We start from the raw sequence: 16,984 nt of genomic DNA, 5'->3' as shown, positions 1-16,984 counted from the left end.
GGCGGGACCTCCCGCTCCCGCCGTGCCCCGCTCCGCTCCGCCCCGGCCCCCGCCCGCTGCCCGCCCCCGGCGCGGCCCCGCCCGCCGCCCGCGGGCGCTGCGGGACGGGCGGCGGGAGCGCCGAGCCCCGGCCCGGCTGGTGGGGGGGCCCCTCCCGGGGCAGGTAGGTGCGGGCCGGGCGGGCGGCCCCGGCGGGAGGGGGGGCGAGCGGGGCTCTCGCCTCGCTGCCCGGGTGGGGACCCCTCCCCTTGCGCCCCTGGGGGCTGCCCCCGCTCACGGCGCGCTCGTCCCCGGGCAGAGCCCGATCCCTTCACAGTCCCTTCCCAGCGCAGCCCTCGATCCCCCTCCGGGTTGGACCCGATCTCCTCTCCCTCCTCCCCCAGCCTCCCCATCTCTTCAGCAGCCCCGTCCCCCCTCGGGCAGTGCCCGATCTCCCCTGGCCCCGCAGGACCCGAGCCCCAGTCCCGCAGGGCAGGAGCTGAGGGGATCCCGTCCCTCCCCTACCCCCCGCCATGGCAGCTCTGAGCCCTCCTGCCCCCGCCAGGACCCCCCTCACAAACCAGACCCCCGGCCCCGGCCGGGGAAGGGGCACCAGGAGATGCCCACCCTCCCAGGGAGGGAGGTTCCAGCAGGCTCCATTGCCCAGCTGCAGTCAGACATGTGCCCTCCTCCTCATCCTCCTCCTCCCCCCTCCTGCAGCAGAGCCAGGCCTGGCTGTGGGGGCCGCTTCCTACACAGCCACAGCCCCTCTGCCCCTGCCCCTCCCTGTGCGGGGCTGGGATCCATCCCCGGGTCTCTCAGCCAGCCCGGGGTTCAGTTCCCACTTGGCTGGGGTTTGTGGTTTGATGGCATCCAGCTCACACCCCTTCTCCACACAGCCTGCCCTCCTGCCACTGCAGGGCTACGTGGCTGTGTTCAGGGCTCTAAGGGGAGCTGCCAGGTTTTGGGGTCTTCCCTGAGTCGTGTTTTCCTCTGTGGCTATTCTTCACCTGTCTGTGGTTTGTTTTTGCAGAGCTGGTCGAGGGGAATGTCTTACTGTCTCCACTCAGAAAGCCATTTGGATACTGGGCCGATATACGTGCGTGAAAATGGGAAGCTGCATGTGGTAAATCAGGGTGCAGGCGGCATACAGGATGTCACTCCCAAAACAAGACCTTTTAGGCTGTTTTCCAGAAGTTTTTCAGTGGAGCTTTGCATGAACAGGGAGGACGATAGGGCAAGGAGGCAGAGGACCGATCATTTCATCTTCACGTACACTAAGGAGGGGAACCTCCGCTACTCGGCCAAGTCTCTCTTCAGCCTAGTGCTGGGTTACATTTCTGACAATGTTGATCACATTGACTCGTTGATTGGTTTCCCAGAGCAGATTGCTGAAAAGCTCTTTTCAGCAGCAGAGGCAAGACAAAAGTTCACAGAGCCAGTGACGGGACTGAGAGCTCTACAGAAGTTTACTGAAGCCTATGGCAGTTTGGTGCTATGTTCATTGTGCTTGCGGAATAGGTAAGTCTGTTCACTGACAAATATTGTCATCTGCCAGGGCTTTTTGCTAGCACACTTCAAGTTTCCCCTAAATTAAATTAAAAATATCTCTTGGGCTTGTAACACCACCCAATTTTAATTAAATGCCCTGAGCCTTATCTGATTCTTCTGCTTGCTTTTTTGTGCCATCCCTTTCCTACAAGTGCAGCTGCTGGTTTCATTCTGAGGTACAAATCTTAGAATGTACAGAGAATTACAAAGGTAACAGACAACAGACTACATCTGTGTTAACTAAGAGGGGATCTTAGTGGAGGATTAAATCTGCAACATTTTTTAACAATAATAATTGGCACTTCCATAGCAATCCATGTGTTTTATGCCTTCTCAGGCATTTCATGGGATGTTTTTGTAATTGCTGTTTAAAAGCATTTCAACGTCCTTAGCTGACTGTACAGATAAAATACACCCTTGCAAACTCTCTGGGTTTATTTACTATAGTAAATAAAGCTTTTGCCCTGTCTCATTCTGGGGGCTCAGGAAAAGACAATCTGTAGGTAAGTAACAGGCTTTGAAGTCAGGCAGGTTTTACCTTAGTATATTGTGGTTCCCATCCCCATACTGAATGTGCTTTGACAAGGTCCTGTTTAGAGTCCAGCATTAGTTTTTCTATCTTCTCAATGTCCACGTTTTTCGCTGAAAGTCTTGCCAAGCTTTAAACTGGATTATGTTTTTAAAGCCTTGCTCCTACTGAAGTCTTTCCCAGTAATATAACTAGTCTCTTCCATCTCTACACTTGAAAAAGGGATGGTTTATCCAGTTTAAAATCAAAGTACAGGCATATTCATCTGAAGTGCCAAGGGTGTTCTGAGCACAGTAGGAATGTTTGAGTAGAAGTCAATTATCCTTTGTTTCATCCTTTAAACCTACTTCCTTTTTATCTCTAGCACAGATAATTTTATGGGCTTAATTCAGAAATTAAGCTACTTCTGGCATCTTCTGCCATTACAGAAAGCTGAGTTAAGTATCAAGTCTTTGAAATCCAGGGAGTAAGGCACTAAGGCATTTTCTGATGAATTTTATTTCTAAAAGAGGCCACTCTTCTTTCTCAAGAACTGGCTTGTTCTCTGACTGCTTTCTGCATAGCCAAATTGCACAGCAGAGGGATTTAGGGGGTATTTTGGTAGGTAAACTTACACTGGGAGGATATTAAGATCCCTTTATTTGCATGGACAGAGAGGTGTTCTTTGAGGGATCAAATTAGTCAGCACCCCTCAGTTAAGCAGTGAAGATGCTGACCTCGGGGTCTGTCTTGCCATGGGGAATATAAGGTAAATTCAGGAGAGATTAGTGAATTTGGAGCTTGTCTTGCCACAGGGGCAGTAAGAGGTAACTGCAGGGGAGGTATTGACGGCTACGTGCTTATTACTGCATACTCATGCCTGCCATTCTTTAGTGGTTTGTTCCCATCTCTAAACCTCCTACTGAATAGCTCCAGCACAGATGTTTGCGTGGCTGCGGAGTGAATCAGATCAGGGAACCAGCACAGCTAAAAAAATAACCCACTGAGTAACTGCTGCCTGGGTTGTAGGCACAGCTCTGAGTAGTCCTGGACTTTATCTATTCAAGTATTTTATTGATACATATAAAAAGTAAAATTTTGCCATTTGCCAAGCTATCCTGAGACATTTGCAGTGGATTTTAAACCTGGGTGAATGTGGGTTGGTCTACACCCTTCCAAGATACAGAGGAACAGCAGTTTGTGAAGTTATTTATGAAAAACTGGGATATCATTTTGCATTATTCTGAAATAATGCAACAGTGATCTGTAGAGAAGTTCCTAACTGCGATGTTTGCAAGTTGAAGTCTTGTTAGTCCAATATTTTGGATCAAAGCAAAACCATGACACTGATTTAAGGAGAAGACTGGGAATTCAGACATGTTGTGTGCCAACTGCACATAAAAAGGTACTTAATGCAGCTGGCTAATTTCTGTCAGTTCTCACTTAGATACTTACCAGAAACAACTGTATTATGCTTGTGACATATGAGGATATGCCTTCTTACATGCCTGAGCACTGATAGCTTTTTTTCCCTCTTTGCAGATACCTGGTTATCTCTGAAAAACTAGAAGAAATTAAATCTTTCCGGGAGCTGACATGTTTGGATCTCTCCTCCTGTAAACTGGGAGATGAACATGAGCTGCTGGAACACCTCACCAAAGAGGCCCTGTCCAGGTACCAATTTCTTGACACAGAACTAAAAATGACACTTTCTTTCCTATCACTAAGCAGTTCAAAGAATCAGGCCTTGACCTTAAAGGGAAGTTTCACAGGCTGCAGTGTGTAAGGTTGAAGATTTTGGTTGTTCATTAAACCTTTTCTTGACGTAAACAAAATGCAGAATGTATTGTAAACAAAACACATGGTTGAAAGCACATACTGAATTGTAAAAAGGCCTAAAAATATGCAAGATAATTTACTATTTTGTGTTTTTAAATCAACTTTTTATAATTTTCATTGGCCAAGTGGAAACAGTACCTTGGAACAGTTTTACACTTTCATTTCCTTTTTTAAGAGAGAACTTTATCAGGCAAATTTTTAACAAAACCAGTGTTCCAGAGAAAAGATTTCTGCAAGTAGGAGATTGAATTAACATCTAAATACAATAACACTTTAAATTTTGTTTGATACTGAAGATTGAAAAGTAGGAAAATTTGGAAATCAATAGGCAGAATGTCTGCTAATTAGGGAGTATTACTCTAAGATTTTCGTGTATTTTGCATCAAGGTTTTGTCTTGAAATGCTCTGGAGAATGTTTTAGTGTGATGTTTTTCCCTGAGTTTTCTTAATCTGTTATAATACCTCATTATTTTCTTTAAATCATTGCTGTATCTCTTATCAAATCTGCCCTCTCTCATTTTGCCAAGCATTTTTCTTAGTTTTGAGTGCATTTGAGTTTGGAAGCCTTGGTTTAAAGAATTTCAGGGTATAAAGAACCTTATTGTCTCTGTTAGCAAATATTTGGCTCTAGGATCAGTTTGTCCCTGGAGCTCTGGGAATAGCTGCTCAAGTAGTGCTTCTGTTGAGCCAGCAGGGGCAATAGAGGGATATTTGTTAGTCCCACTAACCCAGGCTCCTTTCTTACTGCTCTTTACTAACCTTAACAAAGCAGACCGAAGGGTTGGCACAGGATGACACAGAGTTTTAGGACATTTTGCAAATTTATCTAAAATATTGACCATAAACTAAACGTTTGTATCTCCCCTGCCAGTGTAAAACAGCTTCTCCTGAAAGACAACTCCCTGTCAGACGCCGGCCTTCGCAGGATGACAGCGCCCATCCGCGTGCTGAAAAAGGGGCTGGAGAATCTGCTGGTGTTAGACCTGTCTTGTAAGTGCCTCGTGGTTTCACATTAGAAGCAACCTGTATCCTTTCTGATACAGAATTTACCTTCCTCAGTATTGAAGGAACACAATTAATTTGTTGGTTCCCATGAGCCAAGTACTCAACCCCAGATTTCACTAACAACTTTCCAGAAGGCACGGGCCATACCTGGAGTCTCAGCCACTTGCTACTTGCATAAATATTTTTGATAGGTTGAGACTTGGTATTGTAAATATTTGTATTGGAATCATTGGAGGGGAAAAGTCAGTCTTTGACTTGAAACATATTGAAAAAAAAAAGGCTAACCCCCTTTTTTTCAGTATTAGCTTGTGGAACAAATACTTTCTTGGCATCCTGATCGTCTTTTTCCACATCATGTAACTTAGTTAACTTTACTTGACCTTACAGGCAACCCTAAAATCACAGACGTGGGAATTGGATATCTTCTTTCTTTCAAGAAATTGAATTGTTTGGACATTTCTGGCACAGGTCTCAAGGTAAAAAAGCATCTACCTTAGTTTACTGGACAAATGTAATAACTGTTCTTGCCCTCTGACTGCTTTATTTCCCTTTTCCCCAGGATGTTGATGCTGTTATTAAGCGGATCCAAATGCAGATAGGCCTCGTCCACTCAAAAGTGCCTCTGAAAGAATTTGATCATAGTAACTGCAAAACAGAGGGATGGGCAGAACAGGTAAGGGGGGGTCTTCTAAGTCTGTTTTACTCTCTAGAAATTTGCCTTACAGAGCACGAAATCGCTGAATAGGAAAGAATAGAGAATGGAGTCGTTTCCAATGGTATTTCTGTAGAATTTACAAGAAACATTTTAACTCCTTCCAATGTTATTTCAGACAGTTCTGCAATGGGAGCAGGCAGTTATGGAAGCCATCAAGCCACAGGACAACCTGAGATCCAGAACAGCAGCTCTGCGCTTCTGTAAGTCACTGCATGGGAACCACAGAGTGGATTTGTTTCCTTTTCTACAAGGAATATTTCCATATTTTCTTTTTATTTTTTACTACAAATAGCATCTTGGGTGTGCAATTTCAGCCATTTCCATTTGTGTAACTGCATTACAACCTGCTTGAGTTTTTTCATTTGTTAGACTGCTGGGTAATTCAAGTACAGCATGGCAGCATGGTTAGGGCAACATATCACAACTGAGTTTTCTCCTTAAAATCCTGAGTCCAAAATATGTTATTTTTCCCTCTGCACATTTCAGCAGTCAATATTCCAGGTTGGCTTGGCCAAAACTCTTTGCATCAAAACATGCATTTTACAGCATAATTCTGTTTTTCCCCAAAATCTAAATTTGATTGGTTTTTTTTCCTTGTAGATGGCAAGACACGCAGAATAGAGGAAGTAGTCAAATGCACAGTGGTGGAAGCAGAAACAAAAGCATCTGGAAACTTGCAGTTTTATAAGGAAAAAGTTCAAAATTGCCATTTACCTTTGAAAAAGGAGGTTGCGGGAAGCCACGAATTAAAGAACAATAGAAAAAGAGCTATGGCTGAACAAGAGAGAGAAAGGACTTCCAAACAGAAGCATCTGTGCCTCACTGTGGAGGACTGGGATTTGTTAAATACCTACTGAGTCAGAGAGAAGTGGGTCTTTTGTTTGTTGTTTTCTTGCTGATGACAGGATTTAGACATATTGAGAGGGAGTAACAAAGAAGACCAGTACTGTTAAATCTGGTTGCTGTGCCATGCTTGTGGGTTAACCTGTGCTTGGGGAGGGGTAGAGACAAGAAGGTTGGTGATACTACTGTATATTTTCAATACATAATAATTTTTTCAAATAAAGGTTTTGTTGTCATCCTTAACCAATTCTTCTGACATAGGTATTATTCATGAAAACAGCTGGTCCTATCCCTGCTCCTCTCCTGCCTCCCAAGGGACAGGAGACAGATCACTGCAGCTCATCTGTGCTTGTCAGGAGCCCTGGGGAATTAATACTGCTTCTAGAACAGAAACCTCAGCCTGAAAGCACCAGGCTGTGCTGGCGGAGCTGTGACAGAGGGGGAGAACAGAGAGGGTAAGCACAGGCCTCTGCAGAGGGGTCAGAGGCTGTAACCCCTTGATAACAGTTACTGCAGAAGCCCAAAATACAACAGAAGTCCTCTTCCTTTCTCATTTTAGCCCAGGAAATGAAAGCTGGAACTGTAGAGATTAGGCCTTGAAGTTGTAATATATTCTCTCTTACAACCAAATTCCCTACATTTGAGAGCATTCTGTGGTTTAAAACACATGCAGTGTGCCTGCAATACACTAACCATATTTCTTCATCTGAAAATATTCAGGGACATTTATAATTCCAATATGAATTATACATATTAGCTGTAAACCCCCTAGATACTTAGACCCATTCTGTGTTGGTCTGCCACAGGTAACTGTGTTTATCATTGAATTCCTGCCCTGAGTGTTTCTGTCAAAACCAGATGAGGTGCACAGTGCCCGTGAGTTGGGCACTGCAACCATCATTGTGCTCTTAGGCCTTACAAGGCCAAGAACTTACTCCAGGTTTCCTCTACTAGTGCCTATTTAGAGGATATCTTACTTTTACACTGTTGTTTACCATAATTCAACAACAAAAAATCAGCACATCCTTGGAAATCATGAAGAGGCCGAGAAAAGGAGCTTCGCCTCAAAAATACGTAAAGAGCAAAACCCCTTTCTCTCTTTGTTCTTATTGCTGAATTTTCCTCAAAAAGTGATTATATACAAAAAAAGGACTACACACAAATGAAACAGGCACACTTGCATTCAAACCCTACTTTTTTTCTTCACAGAAATTCAAGGCTATTAATAGCTCCCACTGACGGCTACATCAGCGCTCTGCTGAGACAAGCAATGGCACAGACTGTGACTCAAAGCAGGAGGGAGGAAGATGGCTGTGGTGCTCAAGTGCAATCCTCCTCCTGAAGCTGCCTCCGGTACAATGGCCACCATGAAATTTTTGGCCAGCCCTCTCACCACTGGAGATCTGCTAATCTGACCATGGAGAGAGGCACAATTGTTTTTACCAGCTGAGCATAAGGGTTCCTGTAATTTTTTTTAACAGCTGGTTAGTTCAATCCTTATTAATAACTACAGTTGTTCCGCTATCCATATACAGTTCCCATCATTAGGGGTGAGATTTTTCCCTCCTGGGAAAGAAGCTCCTCTTCCCTGGGAAGAAGAGGCTGTCCCTGTAGTGCTGCCTCTGAATCACCCCTCCTTGAGCTCTCCTTAACAGATGCTGCAAGGCTTCCCCAGTGGTTGCTTCAGAACATACTTTGGGGTAACAAGGAACAACAGCAACTACAATAAGCCCAACTTTATTTACCAACCCCAACCCAGGCTTCTTGAGACATTAGGTGTTTGTGACTCTCCAGTAAATATGTGCACCTCCACTGCAGGCTTTGATTGAGGCTGGAAGCTCCAAACCTCTCTTCGGAGCCACAGCACTGAATGCACTGGGTTAACGTTTTACAGGCACAGAGAAAACAAGCCATCCACCCTGGCCAGGCCTGGAGAGGGACAGGTTAGTAAATGCAGCTTTAAAATCTCCCCATGCAGAGTTTTGCCATCTCATTCCAGGTTAAGTATGAGTCACAATACTGTAAAGCTATTTATAAATAAGATCTCTCAGATCTCCAGCTTTATCCCAGCGACAAATGAGAAGCAACTTTCACCATTGATCCAAGTTATGATGACATGCAGAGTTGCAGATCACAGGACAGAGAGGAAATGAGTGAACAGGGTTTTATTTTTAAATATCTGTGACCTAGGGTGGTGACGGGAAAAAGATCGCCTGATGTTTATTTTGGGCCTAAGAAAGTAAGTGCACTCACTGTAAACGTGGGTTTTTCTCAGAGACGATGTTTTAGAGACAGATGAGATTTTCAAAGGAGCAGAGAAGACCACATTTTTCTTAAATTTCAGTGTCATGCCCATACCTATATCCTGAGGCCTGCTGTGAAGGCTTGGCTGCCTGATCCTGCAGTGCTGGCAGAGGAACAAAACAAGCAGCAGTCGGATCCGGTGTCATCCCGCACCGCCCTGGGAGCAGCACTTGGTTTTCTGCCACTCTCTGCTCTGAGGCTGTGACTTCTTTTTCCTCCCTTCTTTGTCAATTTTGGTGAAACATATCCCAGCTCCATGGCTGTTCTCAGCCTGCTATGCTGCTGCTCCAGAACTGCACAGCCCTGAAAGAAGTAAAGTTTATCCACATGCCGGTTCCCTTTCCTGGCTTGCAGGGACAGCTACATGGGCACAGGGACAGTGATTTATCCCCACAAACCCTGAAACCTCTTCACCTCAGTTTTCCCTGCCATTATGCTCTCCACGTTGGCTTTCATGGTTTGAGAAGAGAGCAGGAGGTGGCCTGAGCAGCAGCTCCCCAGGGTGTCAACCTCAGCACAGCATTCCCAAGGAAGTGTCCCAGGAGCACCTGAGCATGGACCTCAAAGCCACTGCTGAAACCATCTGCAGATGTGTTTTGAATGCAAATAGAAGCTTCTCCTCCTGCCTGTGCCTGCAGAGGCAGCAGCATGTCCATACAGGAGAAACCCCTGGCCCAGGGCTGCCCAGACACCGTGTCTGTGCTGGCAGCAGCCGATGAAGAGTCCCAGGAGCTGCACAGCATCAAGTGCAAGACAGTAGAAGCCCATGTAGAAAGTGCTCATCTTCACATGACAGGAGAATCATTGGAGGTGTCCCACAGTCAGTACCCAGCCTGCAGCATGGGCTGCCGTGTGCCCTTGGTCCCTGTTCAGTGTCACTGCACTGCTCCTGAGGATTTGCTTGGATTGGAGCTTCCCAAGTGGGTGGCAGAGCAGGAGGACAGCAAGGCTCAGAGGTGACAGTGTGGGAAGCACCCTGCTGTCTCCAGCACTGAGGGGTGCCAGGACTTCATGGCCTGCAGACGTACTCGTCTGACCAGTCAAGGCAGTCCTGGACACCATCCCGGCACAGCCTCCTGGGGATGCAGGAGCAGTACTCGTAGCGCACAGGGATGCAGCTCCACCACTCCCACCCACATGGGGGACAGGAGGCCACTGGGAAAGATGGAAAACAGGCAAATGAAATGCTGAATTGCTTCTGCTGCACTGACCCCTTCCCTCCTTTCTTACACAGGTAAAACCCTTTCACCCCCCAGCAGAAAAGGCACTGGTGATGACCCTGTGACTGTGAACCCACCAAAGAAGACACCAGCTTTGTGCTACTTGTGGGGGACAACCATGGAGTGTGACATTGTGATGACCTTCACGGCAGACAGGCCATCCTGGGAGGAACAATGAGCTGTAATTCTTTTTTTTTGTTGTTGTTTGAAACAAGGGAGGTGACTTATGAACAAACCTGCTGCTCAGGTTTGTTTCAGCAAGAGGGGGATCTAGATGGCTTTGAAGCTGCTGAGGTTCAGCCCTTCCCAGCTCAGAGATGTGCCCATCTCCTGACCAACTACCAAAAGCCAGCTAGAATGGTCACTGCCTATGCATCACAGTGAAATTGCTCCACATCAGCAAGCCATGGAGAAGGAGCAACTTTTGGGTCTGGGAGCAAATCATGGAGCCTTTGCCACCTCAGCTGCCACCAGGCTTTGATACAGAACCCTTGGCAGCTGGTAGGATGCAACCTGCCTGGTTCATACTCACATCTTATCCCAGCTATTTTGTGTTTTAGTGGAGGATGCCAGCCTCCAGGCATTTCCAGCAGCATCCATGAGCACCACACCTATACAACGTACTGCAATCCATCAGCAGAATAGACCTGTTGCCCAAGAAGAGAGACTTACAGCTCCCCGACTCGTCAGAGCAGTCTCCGCAGTCGTTCATCCCGTTACACCTCTGATCGGCATAGATCCAGGATCTGGGGTTACTGCAGAGGAAAACCAGGTATCCTGGGAGGCTGTGGGGCAAGTCACCTGCCAGGGTGGACACACAGGACATGCATAACTCCACTGGGCACAGACACTGGCTAAAAGGGAGATGGCAGCCACCAAAGGCTGCTGTCATGGGGGGGGTCAGTCAGTCCTTCCCTATGCAGTGTCAGGGCAGGAACGATGCCATAGATAGGGAAGCTGTGGTTGGAGAGGGGAAGGGATGCTTGTGGCTGAGCCAGAAGCAGAGTCTGAGTGCCCCAGGCTTCTGCTTTAATCAGTTTTTTCCCAGGGTGACAGGACAATAAATTACCCATGTAGGCATAAAGCTTTACCAGTGGTAAAGCTGCATCATGGTTTTAAAAAAACCCTAGGAAGATCAGAGGAGCTTGGAGTCTTTGATTCCTGGCACGCCCACTGGGTTTTGGGCAGTGCCATCTCTCAGTATCTGCCCTACAAAGGATCTACCAGGCTTATCTGCTCAGAAGCACAGAACAGGATTAGAGGAACACCAGCTGCTCTGTCTCACAACAGGACGACTAGTGCAGGGGGGATGGTCACAACAAAACCACTCACCACAGAGCTTCTCCTGCTCATCCTCTCCATTCCTGCAGTTGCTGACTCTGTCACAGACCCAACTGGATGGGATGCAGGTCACTCTGTCATCACACAAGAAGCCTGTCCGGTTACTGGGGGCTGTGCAGAAGCGGTTCACTGAGGGGAAAGCAAGAAATCCTTCACTTTCCAGCATTTTTAAGATACGAGGAACAGATCAGAGGGAATAAAGGGGGATTTCTGAAACTCATTTGTTGTTCTGGAAATAGCCAGGGGCCAGGATTAATCTCTGGCAGGTTCATGGAAGAGTGTGAAGACCATACCAATCAATAGTCTGAAGGATGATGGTGCCACCCAGAGTTATCCCAGCCCTGCAGAGCAGGACAGTGGAGCTGAGGAATGGCTGGGGGCTGCTGGGGCTGTGCAAGGCTGACACAGCCCCAAACCACCCTGCTCATCCCTTTCCTTCCTCCTGGTCTGCGCTGGAAAGCATCACTTTCACACATGGTGATGGACATGAGGGCTGTTCTCATGCAGCATCACTTCTGCCTCCCTTACCCAGAAAATAATGACTCTTGGAATACAACCTGATGCCCGTGGCAGGAGTCCCAGTGCCACCCCCAAGCCCACAGCAGCCACCACGACGAGCAGTGCCATGGCAGAGATGCAGACACGTCTCCATGTGCAGCCAGTGCAAGCACCACATGGATGGCAGGGCTCTGTTGGGAGGCAAGAGCAAGAGGTGAGGGGCTGGGAAAGGATCCAGCAGGGCTGAGAGCGGGTTTGGGGTGTTTCAGAGGGGAACAGTGCAGAGACATGAGGCTGATGTTTAGGGGGCTCTGCATGTGGGACTAGTGTGGGCTGCTGGGGTTTAGGGGTTGATAGTTGAGTTTAAGCAGCCCAACTCCAACAGTAAACACCTCCTCACAGAGAATTTTGCTGCTTGCAGTATGGAAGAACCCGTGCTGCTGTTACAGAGCACCGAGATCAAATGGTACAAACACCACATCTCTGTTGGAGCTCATCTAGTGGATCTGGATGCACAAGGGTGGAGAAAGACAAGCCCCTGCCCAACTCTGTGGGACAGCAGTGCCCCTGAAACACAGGGCAGGTCACTGAAAGGCTGGGGAAGGTGCCTTCCCAGAGCCCACAGCAAAACTCCTCAGGAGGTAAAATCTGATTTTACAGCACTTTGGGCTTTCTGCCCCAACAAATGCCCTAGGCTTTCTCCCACAGTATGAGGCTGGATTATCAGCTCAAAATGTTGGGAAGGGGCCAAAGAGCTGCCCTTTCCGTCCCCAAAGACATCTCCAGGGCACAGCAACCTTCCAGGGACTCCAGCTTTCAGAAAGTCACGTACATAAATCAAATCAAATGCAGAAGCTGAAGGCCAAACCCACAGGCATTGCAACACAATGGCAGCACAAGGAAGAGAGACGTCAGTCACCCACCCTCACCTCAGCAACCTGCTCTGCCTCTAAACGAACACGGTATTTTCCTGTGTTTCTTTGTATTTCCAGACCAACAGCAAAAAATGTTAATGTGGTCATCTCAGAAACATGAAAGCAGTCACTTAAGACAATCCTGCCTGTTTAATTGATTTTGGTATAATTGAACTTAAAGAGCTTTAACTAGAATTTAAAAAAACAACTTTTAAAAATTTAAAAAACTTTTAAGTTAGAATTTGTCTTGGCTGTGCTTTGTGTTTACTTGGTTGTTGTGTCATTCAAACTCAAGTGGAGGCATAGCCTTTCCTCAGTACAGCTAAGGGATCCTGGCTACAGCAACCTCTCCCTCTGTCACACTCAAGCGGAAACCAAACAGAACATTTCAGCTCAGAAAAGAAGTGGTGAATTACAGCATGGCTGTGTCTACAAAAAACTCTGACCAGGAAGCACAACAGTTTACACGAGTATAAAATAAAGGCAGTGATGAAATGTTGCAACCTGATCTACAGGTTTGCTATTGATTCTGTTTGATCTCACCTTCTCCTTCTAAATATGGACAATATTTGCTGAAGTTTGACTATTAAGATACACAGAAACCCCTCAGCAACCTCATTATGAGCCTTTCTGTGACAGACAAGGATCACCTATCATGCTACTGTACCATATGACTGCCAACTTCAAGATAACACAGAACAGCTAAAGTTTATTACTTTTATAGTATGGAAGTTTTACTACACAGAAAGAGTGGAAAATCAGTCCCAAGAAACCATAAATACTGGTTGTATTTTACATTTCAGTTGGTTTATACTTTATTATTAAAGTTAAGCTCTGCATTTTATTAATTACCTCTTTTTCCAGAGAAGGATTTTGTTGAACCACAAGTAGGTACATCACCATTCCTCTACAAGGAAGGGGATAAAAGACTGTTTACAGAAGCAGCATGCAGCAGCCACACAAGCTTTGCCTTTCTAAGTCTCACACCATCTTACCCAGGAACAGGCAATGTACTCCTTTATTGTCACGTACAAGCAAAAATTGCCTTGGTGGAAACATGGCCCAGATTTAATTCCCAAAGCAATCAATCAGATCACCTTTTAAACCTTAAGTACCCATTTGTAAAACAAACACTAACTAGGTCCAGCACTTTATATCAACACTTTTCTTTTGTATCAAATTAAGTAGAAACTACTTGAAATCTCACAAAAGCAGCGATAAAGAGGTCAAGACAAACAACACTATCAAGAAAACATGTACTCCAGGGAACAGCTGCATGTAAGGTTTTTCTGACATAGAACTGTACCTGGGGGTGAGTTTTGTTCATAATTTCCAGAGCTACAGCCCTCAAAGGACTGCAGGGAGTTTTCTGCACCTCACCACGAGCGATGTTACCAGGATACAATCCCAACAGAGGTAGGAGACCAAGGAGAGCGCTGCTGCCTGGGCACACAAACAGGAGGGAATGGGAAGGGCAGTGCTGAACCTGTGCTGCAGCTCCAGTTGAAAGCACAGGTTGTGGTTGGCTTCTCATTCCTCCTGGCTCCACCTTGGTTTCACAACAGGGCATTAGACAATTCACGAAGGACAGGGACATTTGAGATGCCAAGAACCCCACTGCCACTCCTGACGCCAGCTTGGAAGGTGAACACTCACCTCTAGCTGATGCCAACTGCATTTACCCTGGTGCCAGTCAGGGAGAACCCCCTTCATGATGAAAGCTTGAGGGAGGAGAGTCTGATCATCCTCATGCAAGCCTCCTTGCCCCCCCCGCCTCCTTCCCAATTTGACACACTGACCTCACGGCAGCATCAGCCACATGATTGGATCTCAGGAGAGCTGTGCAAGATACAACCATCTGGAACAGCTTCTCTGCTTGGGCAACAAGCACAGGCACAGAAAATCCTCCAGGGTACTCTTTTACTTGTGTACTTGAACTTCCAGGCCTGCAGTAATCTTAGCAGCTCAGCCTGCAGCAAACACAAACTTACAAAAAGGTTGCAGCCTTCTAAACTGGCTGCAGGTTTTGGCTCAGCACACACGAAGGGGAATTTTGCAGGATAAAACATCACCACCAGGCAGCTTTGCCATGGGGGCAATGGGGAGAAAAAGCACCAGCATGAAGTGTTTGAGGAGCCCATGTCCTTCATGCTTGCAGGTGGGTCTATAGGGCTCAAGTGCTTCCAAACTGTGCCATCCCACAGACCACGATTCCTTCCCAAGCACTAGCAAAACCAGCTCACCGAACTCTCAGAGGGAGGCTGGTGGGTAGATTGTCTTTAAGGTGGTCTCAAGACAGTTGCCTTGAATTGATTCAAAGCACCAAATAGTGCCTGATGCGGAGGAACAACTACAGCTACTTCCCTCTCCATCCCCACACATACAACCCATCCTCAACTACAGTGAGTTAATATGCTCTTCACGATCAGGGCATCTGTCAGCCCTGCACTCACAGAACAGCCAGAATTACAATCTTTCAGGAGCTCCTCCTTCAGCACAGCAGCACCAATTTGTCCAAAGCATCTTCTCACAGGGAAGTTGGTGCTACAAAGTTCTCCTTTTCCATGGGGAATTTGGGGTGAAAACGCCAAACACCACATAGCAAACAGCCTGCAAGTCTGGGCATCTGCTACAACGTGGAAGAATGCCAGACTAAGGGTTAAACCCCCACATCTTATATTCTGGATCTGTTTCTCTTTAAAGAGGTTTAGTTTTGGAGCCTTTATTAGGTGACTGTGAGTTTGCTAAAACTCCTGGGTAAGACAATGGATATGTTTAAAATGCAAGAGGCATTTGCAAGAGGCAAATGTCCATAGGACATGTCCAAAGGGGCATGGTTTAGTGGTGGATTTGGAAGTGCTGGGGGAACAGTGGAACTCAATCTTGGAGATCTTTTCCAACCTAAACAATTCTATGATTCTACAAACTGACACCTAACCCCACCTATTTCCTACACCAAGATCATCAAGCTCAGCTGCAGCCAACCAGACAGTTGGATTTTAGAGCAGTTACCTCACATCAAACACTACTTATAGTTCAGAAAAATGAGTTCATGACAGTGAGGTAAGAAACACAACCAAGCCCTTCTGAAGTTAAATAAAAAAAAAAAAATTGTCAAAGATCAGAGCAGCTAAAGAGGCAACACAGATCAAGATATTCAGTATGACAGAAGATTACTAATTCTAGCACCTAAAAAAACCCCAAATGTGCCATGGCTATTTCTGCCTGCAGTGAAATACACACACTCGAGAGGGTCCTCATTTGTGTCAAGATGATTCCATTTTAAATCTGATATAGGTTCAGTTGAACACATGCCTAAAGAGAATATAAAATGCTTTCCTCCCACAATTTCAATAATTTAAGGCCCTTCATTTAAACAGTGGTTTTGAGCAGAGATCAAACCCAAATTGCAGCCTCTGAAAATGGAGATTTCAGGAAGTCAAACAAAAAATGAGTAGAACATGACATTTTGCAAAGTCAAATGCCAAGAGCGCTTAAGGAGTCCATTTAGATTAGAAATCTTGAGAAACAGTTCAATTACTTGATAGTATCTGATTTTACTGAGGGAAGATCCTTTGACAAGAGCTTACAAGTACAACACTTGAATTCCTCAGACTCTGGCTGGCTCTGGATCCAGCAGTGCCAAGTGCCAGAGTGCCACAGGCACAGAGCTCTCTGTGACCCAACAGCACATTGCTGAATTGCTGGCTGCACTGCACAGATCCCTCGGCTGAAATGTCATTAAACAGCAAACAAAAGACAAAACACCCAATGAAAGCACAAGTTGTTTGCTTAACTTAAGCCCAGGGCTGTAAGCAGTAAAGTTTTGAAGAGAAAGTTTTGTGAAATCATCAGCCTAACAGAGGTTGTACTGTCCACGTTGGAACAGGCAAACAGCCACGTCTGCTTGGAGCTGTAACACTCCCTCTGCAACTACGTGTAATAGTAAAGGAAATATTTTAACAGACCTTGCAAACATCTCCACCAGCTATTCAGTTAGAAAACCTTCGAGGGAGTTCCGTAGAATCAAGAGAAAACGACATTGAGTCGGGCACCATGCATTCTAGCCAGCATTCGAACACTCAGAGACCCTACAATAAATCCCACACCCGCAACTTGCCAACGCTGGGAACCAGCATTTAACAATCTCCTCAAAGAAAAGAACTGCAAAAAACAGATTAGAAACATGAGGGACATTGTTGGTTGTTGTTGCTGTCCTAGTGAATCACACAGCAAAATCAGGTCACGTTGCCCAGGAGAGGAAGGC

General features: G+C 46.3%; 2 protein-coding genes across 3 annotated transcripts; one reads left to right on the top strand and one right to left on the bottom strand.

The window, feature by feature from the left end:
- The first annotated feature begins 50 nt into the window (after positions 1–50).
- On the top strand, positions 51–6,683 carry LRRC42 (leucine rich repeat containing 42). The gene is made up of 8 exons (XM_064665179.1): positions 51–163; positions 1,013–1,500; positions 3,581–3,712; positions 4,749–4,867; positions 5,270–5,358; positions 5,442–5,555; positions 5,713–5,797; positions 6,198–6,683. Exons 2-8 carry the CDS (start codon positions 1,028–1,030, stop codon positions 6,452–6,454), a joined length of 1,269 nt encoding a protein of 422 aa, XP_064521249.1. The 5' UTR covers positions 51–163; positions 1,013–1,027; the 3' UTR covers positions 6,455–6,683.
- Positions 6,684–8,590: 1,907 nt separating this feature from the next.
- LDLRAD1 (low density lipoprotein receptor class A domain containing 1) lies at positions 8,591–16,941 on the bottom strand. 2 transcript variants are annotated; one of them, XM_064665193.1, is made up of 4 exons: positions 11,863–16,941; positions 11,297–11,434; positions 10,637–10,765; positions 8,591–9,899 (listed from the first exon to the last, which is right to left on the bottom strand). In XM_064665193.1, exons 1-4 carry the CDS (start codon positions 11,930–11,932, stop codon positions 9,754–9,756), a joined length of 483 nt encoding a protein of 160 aa, XP_064521263.1. In that variant the 5' UTR covers positions 11,933–16,941; the 3' UTR covers positions 8,591–9,753. The 2 variants fall into 2 exon arrangements, with proteins under 2 accessions (XP_064521263.1, XP_064521264.1); XM_064665194.1 differs by having other exon boundaries at positions 11,297–16,941.
- Positions 16,942–16,984: the final 43 nt, after the last annotated feature.

The sequence above is a fragment of the Pseudopipra pipra genome, chromosome 9 (assembly GCF_036250125.1).
Source record: "Pseudopipra pipra isolate bDixPip1 chromosome 9, bDixPip1.hap1, whole genome shotgun sequence".
Taxonomy (NCBI): Eukaryota; Metazoa; Chordata; class Aves; order Passeriformes; family Pipridae; genus Pseudopipra; species Pseudopipra pipra.
This window is presented reverse-complemented; position numbering and strand designations above follow the sequence as displayed.

Excerpts from the sequence above, each read along its gene's own strand:
- LDLRAD1 (XM_064665193.1), bottom strand. The coding sequence starts at position 11,932 with ATGGCACTGCTCGTCGTGGTGGCTGCTGTGGGCTTGGGGGTGGCACTG. Across the intron at positions 11,435-11,862 it reads ACTCCTGCCACGGGCATCAG|TGAACCGCTTCTGCACAGCC; the intron begins GTTGTATTCCAA and ends CTTTCCCCTCAG. Across the intron at positions 9,900-10,636 it reads CTCTGACGAGTCGGGGAGCT|TGGCCTCCTGTCCCCCATGT; the intron begins GTAAGTCTCTCT and ends CATCTTTCCCAG.
- LRRC42 (XM_064665179.1), top strand. The coding sequence starts at position 1,028 with ATGTCTTACTGTCTCCACTCAGAAAGCCATTTGGATACTGGGCCGATA. Across the intron at positions 1,501-3,580 it reads TCATTGTGCTTGCGGAATAG|ATACCTGGTTATCTCTGAAA; the intron begins GTAAGTCTGTTC and ends CCCTCTTTGCAG. Across the intron at positions 4,868-5,269 it reads GCTGGTGTTAGACCTGTCTT|GCAACCCTAAAATCACAGAC; the intron begins GTAAGTGCCTCG and ends TTGACCTTACAG.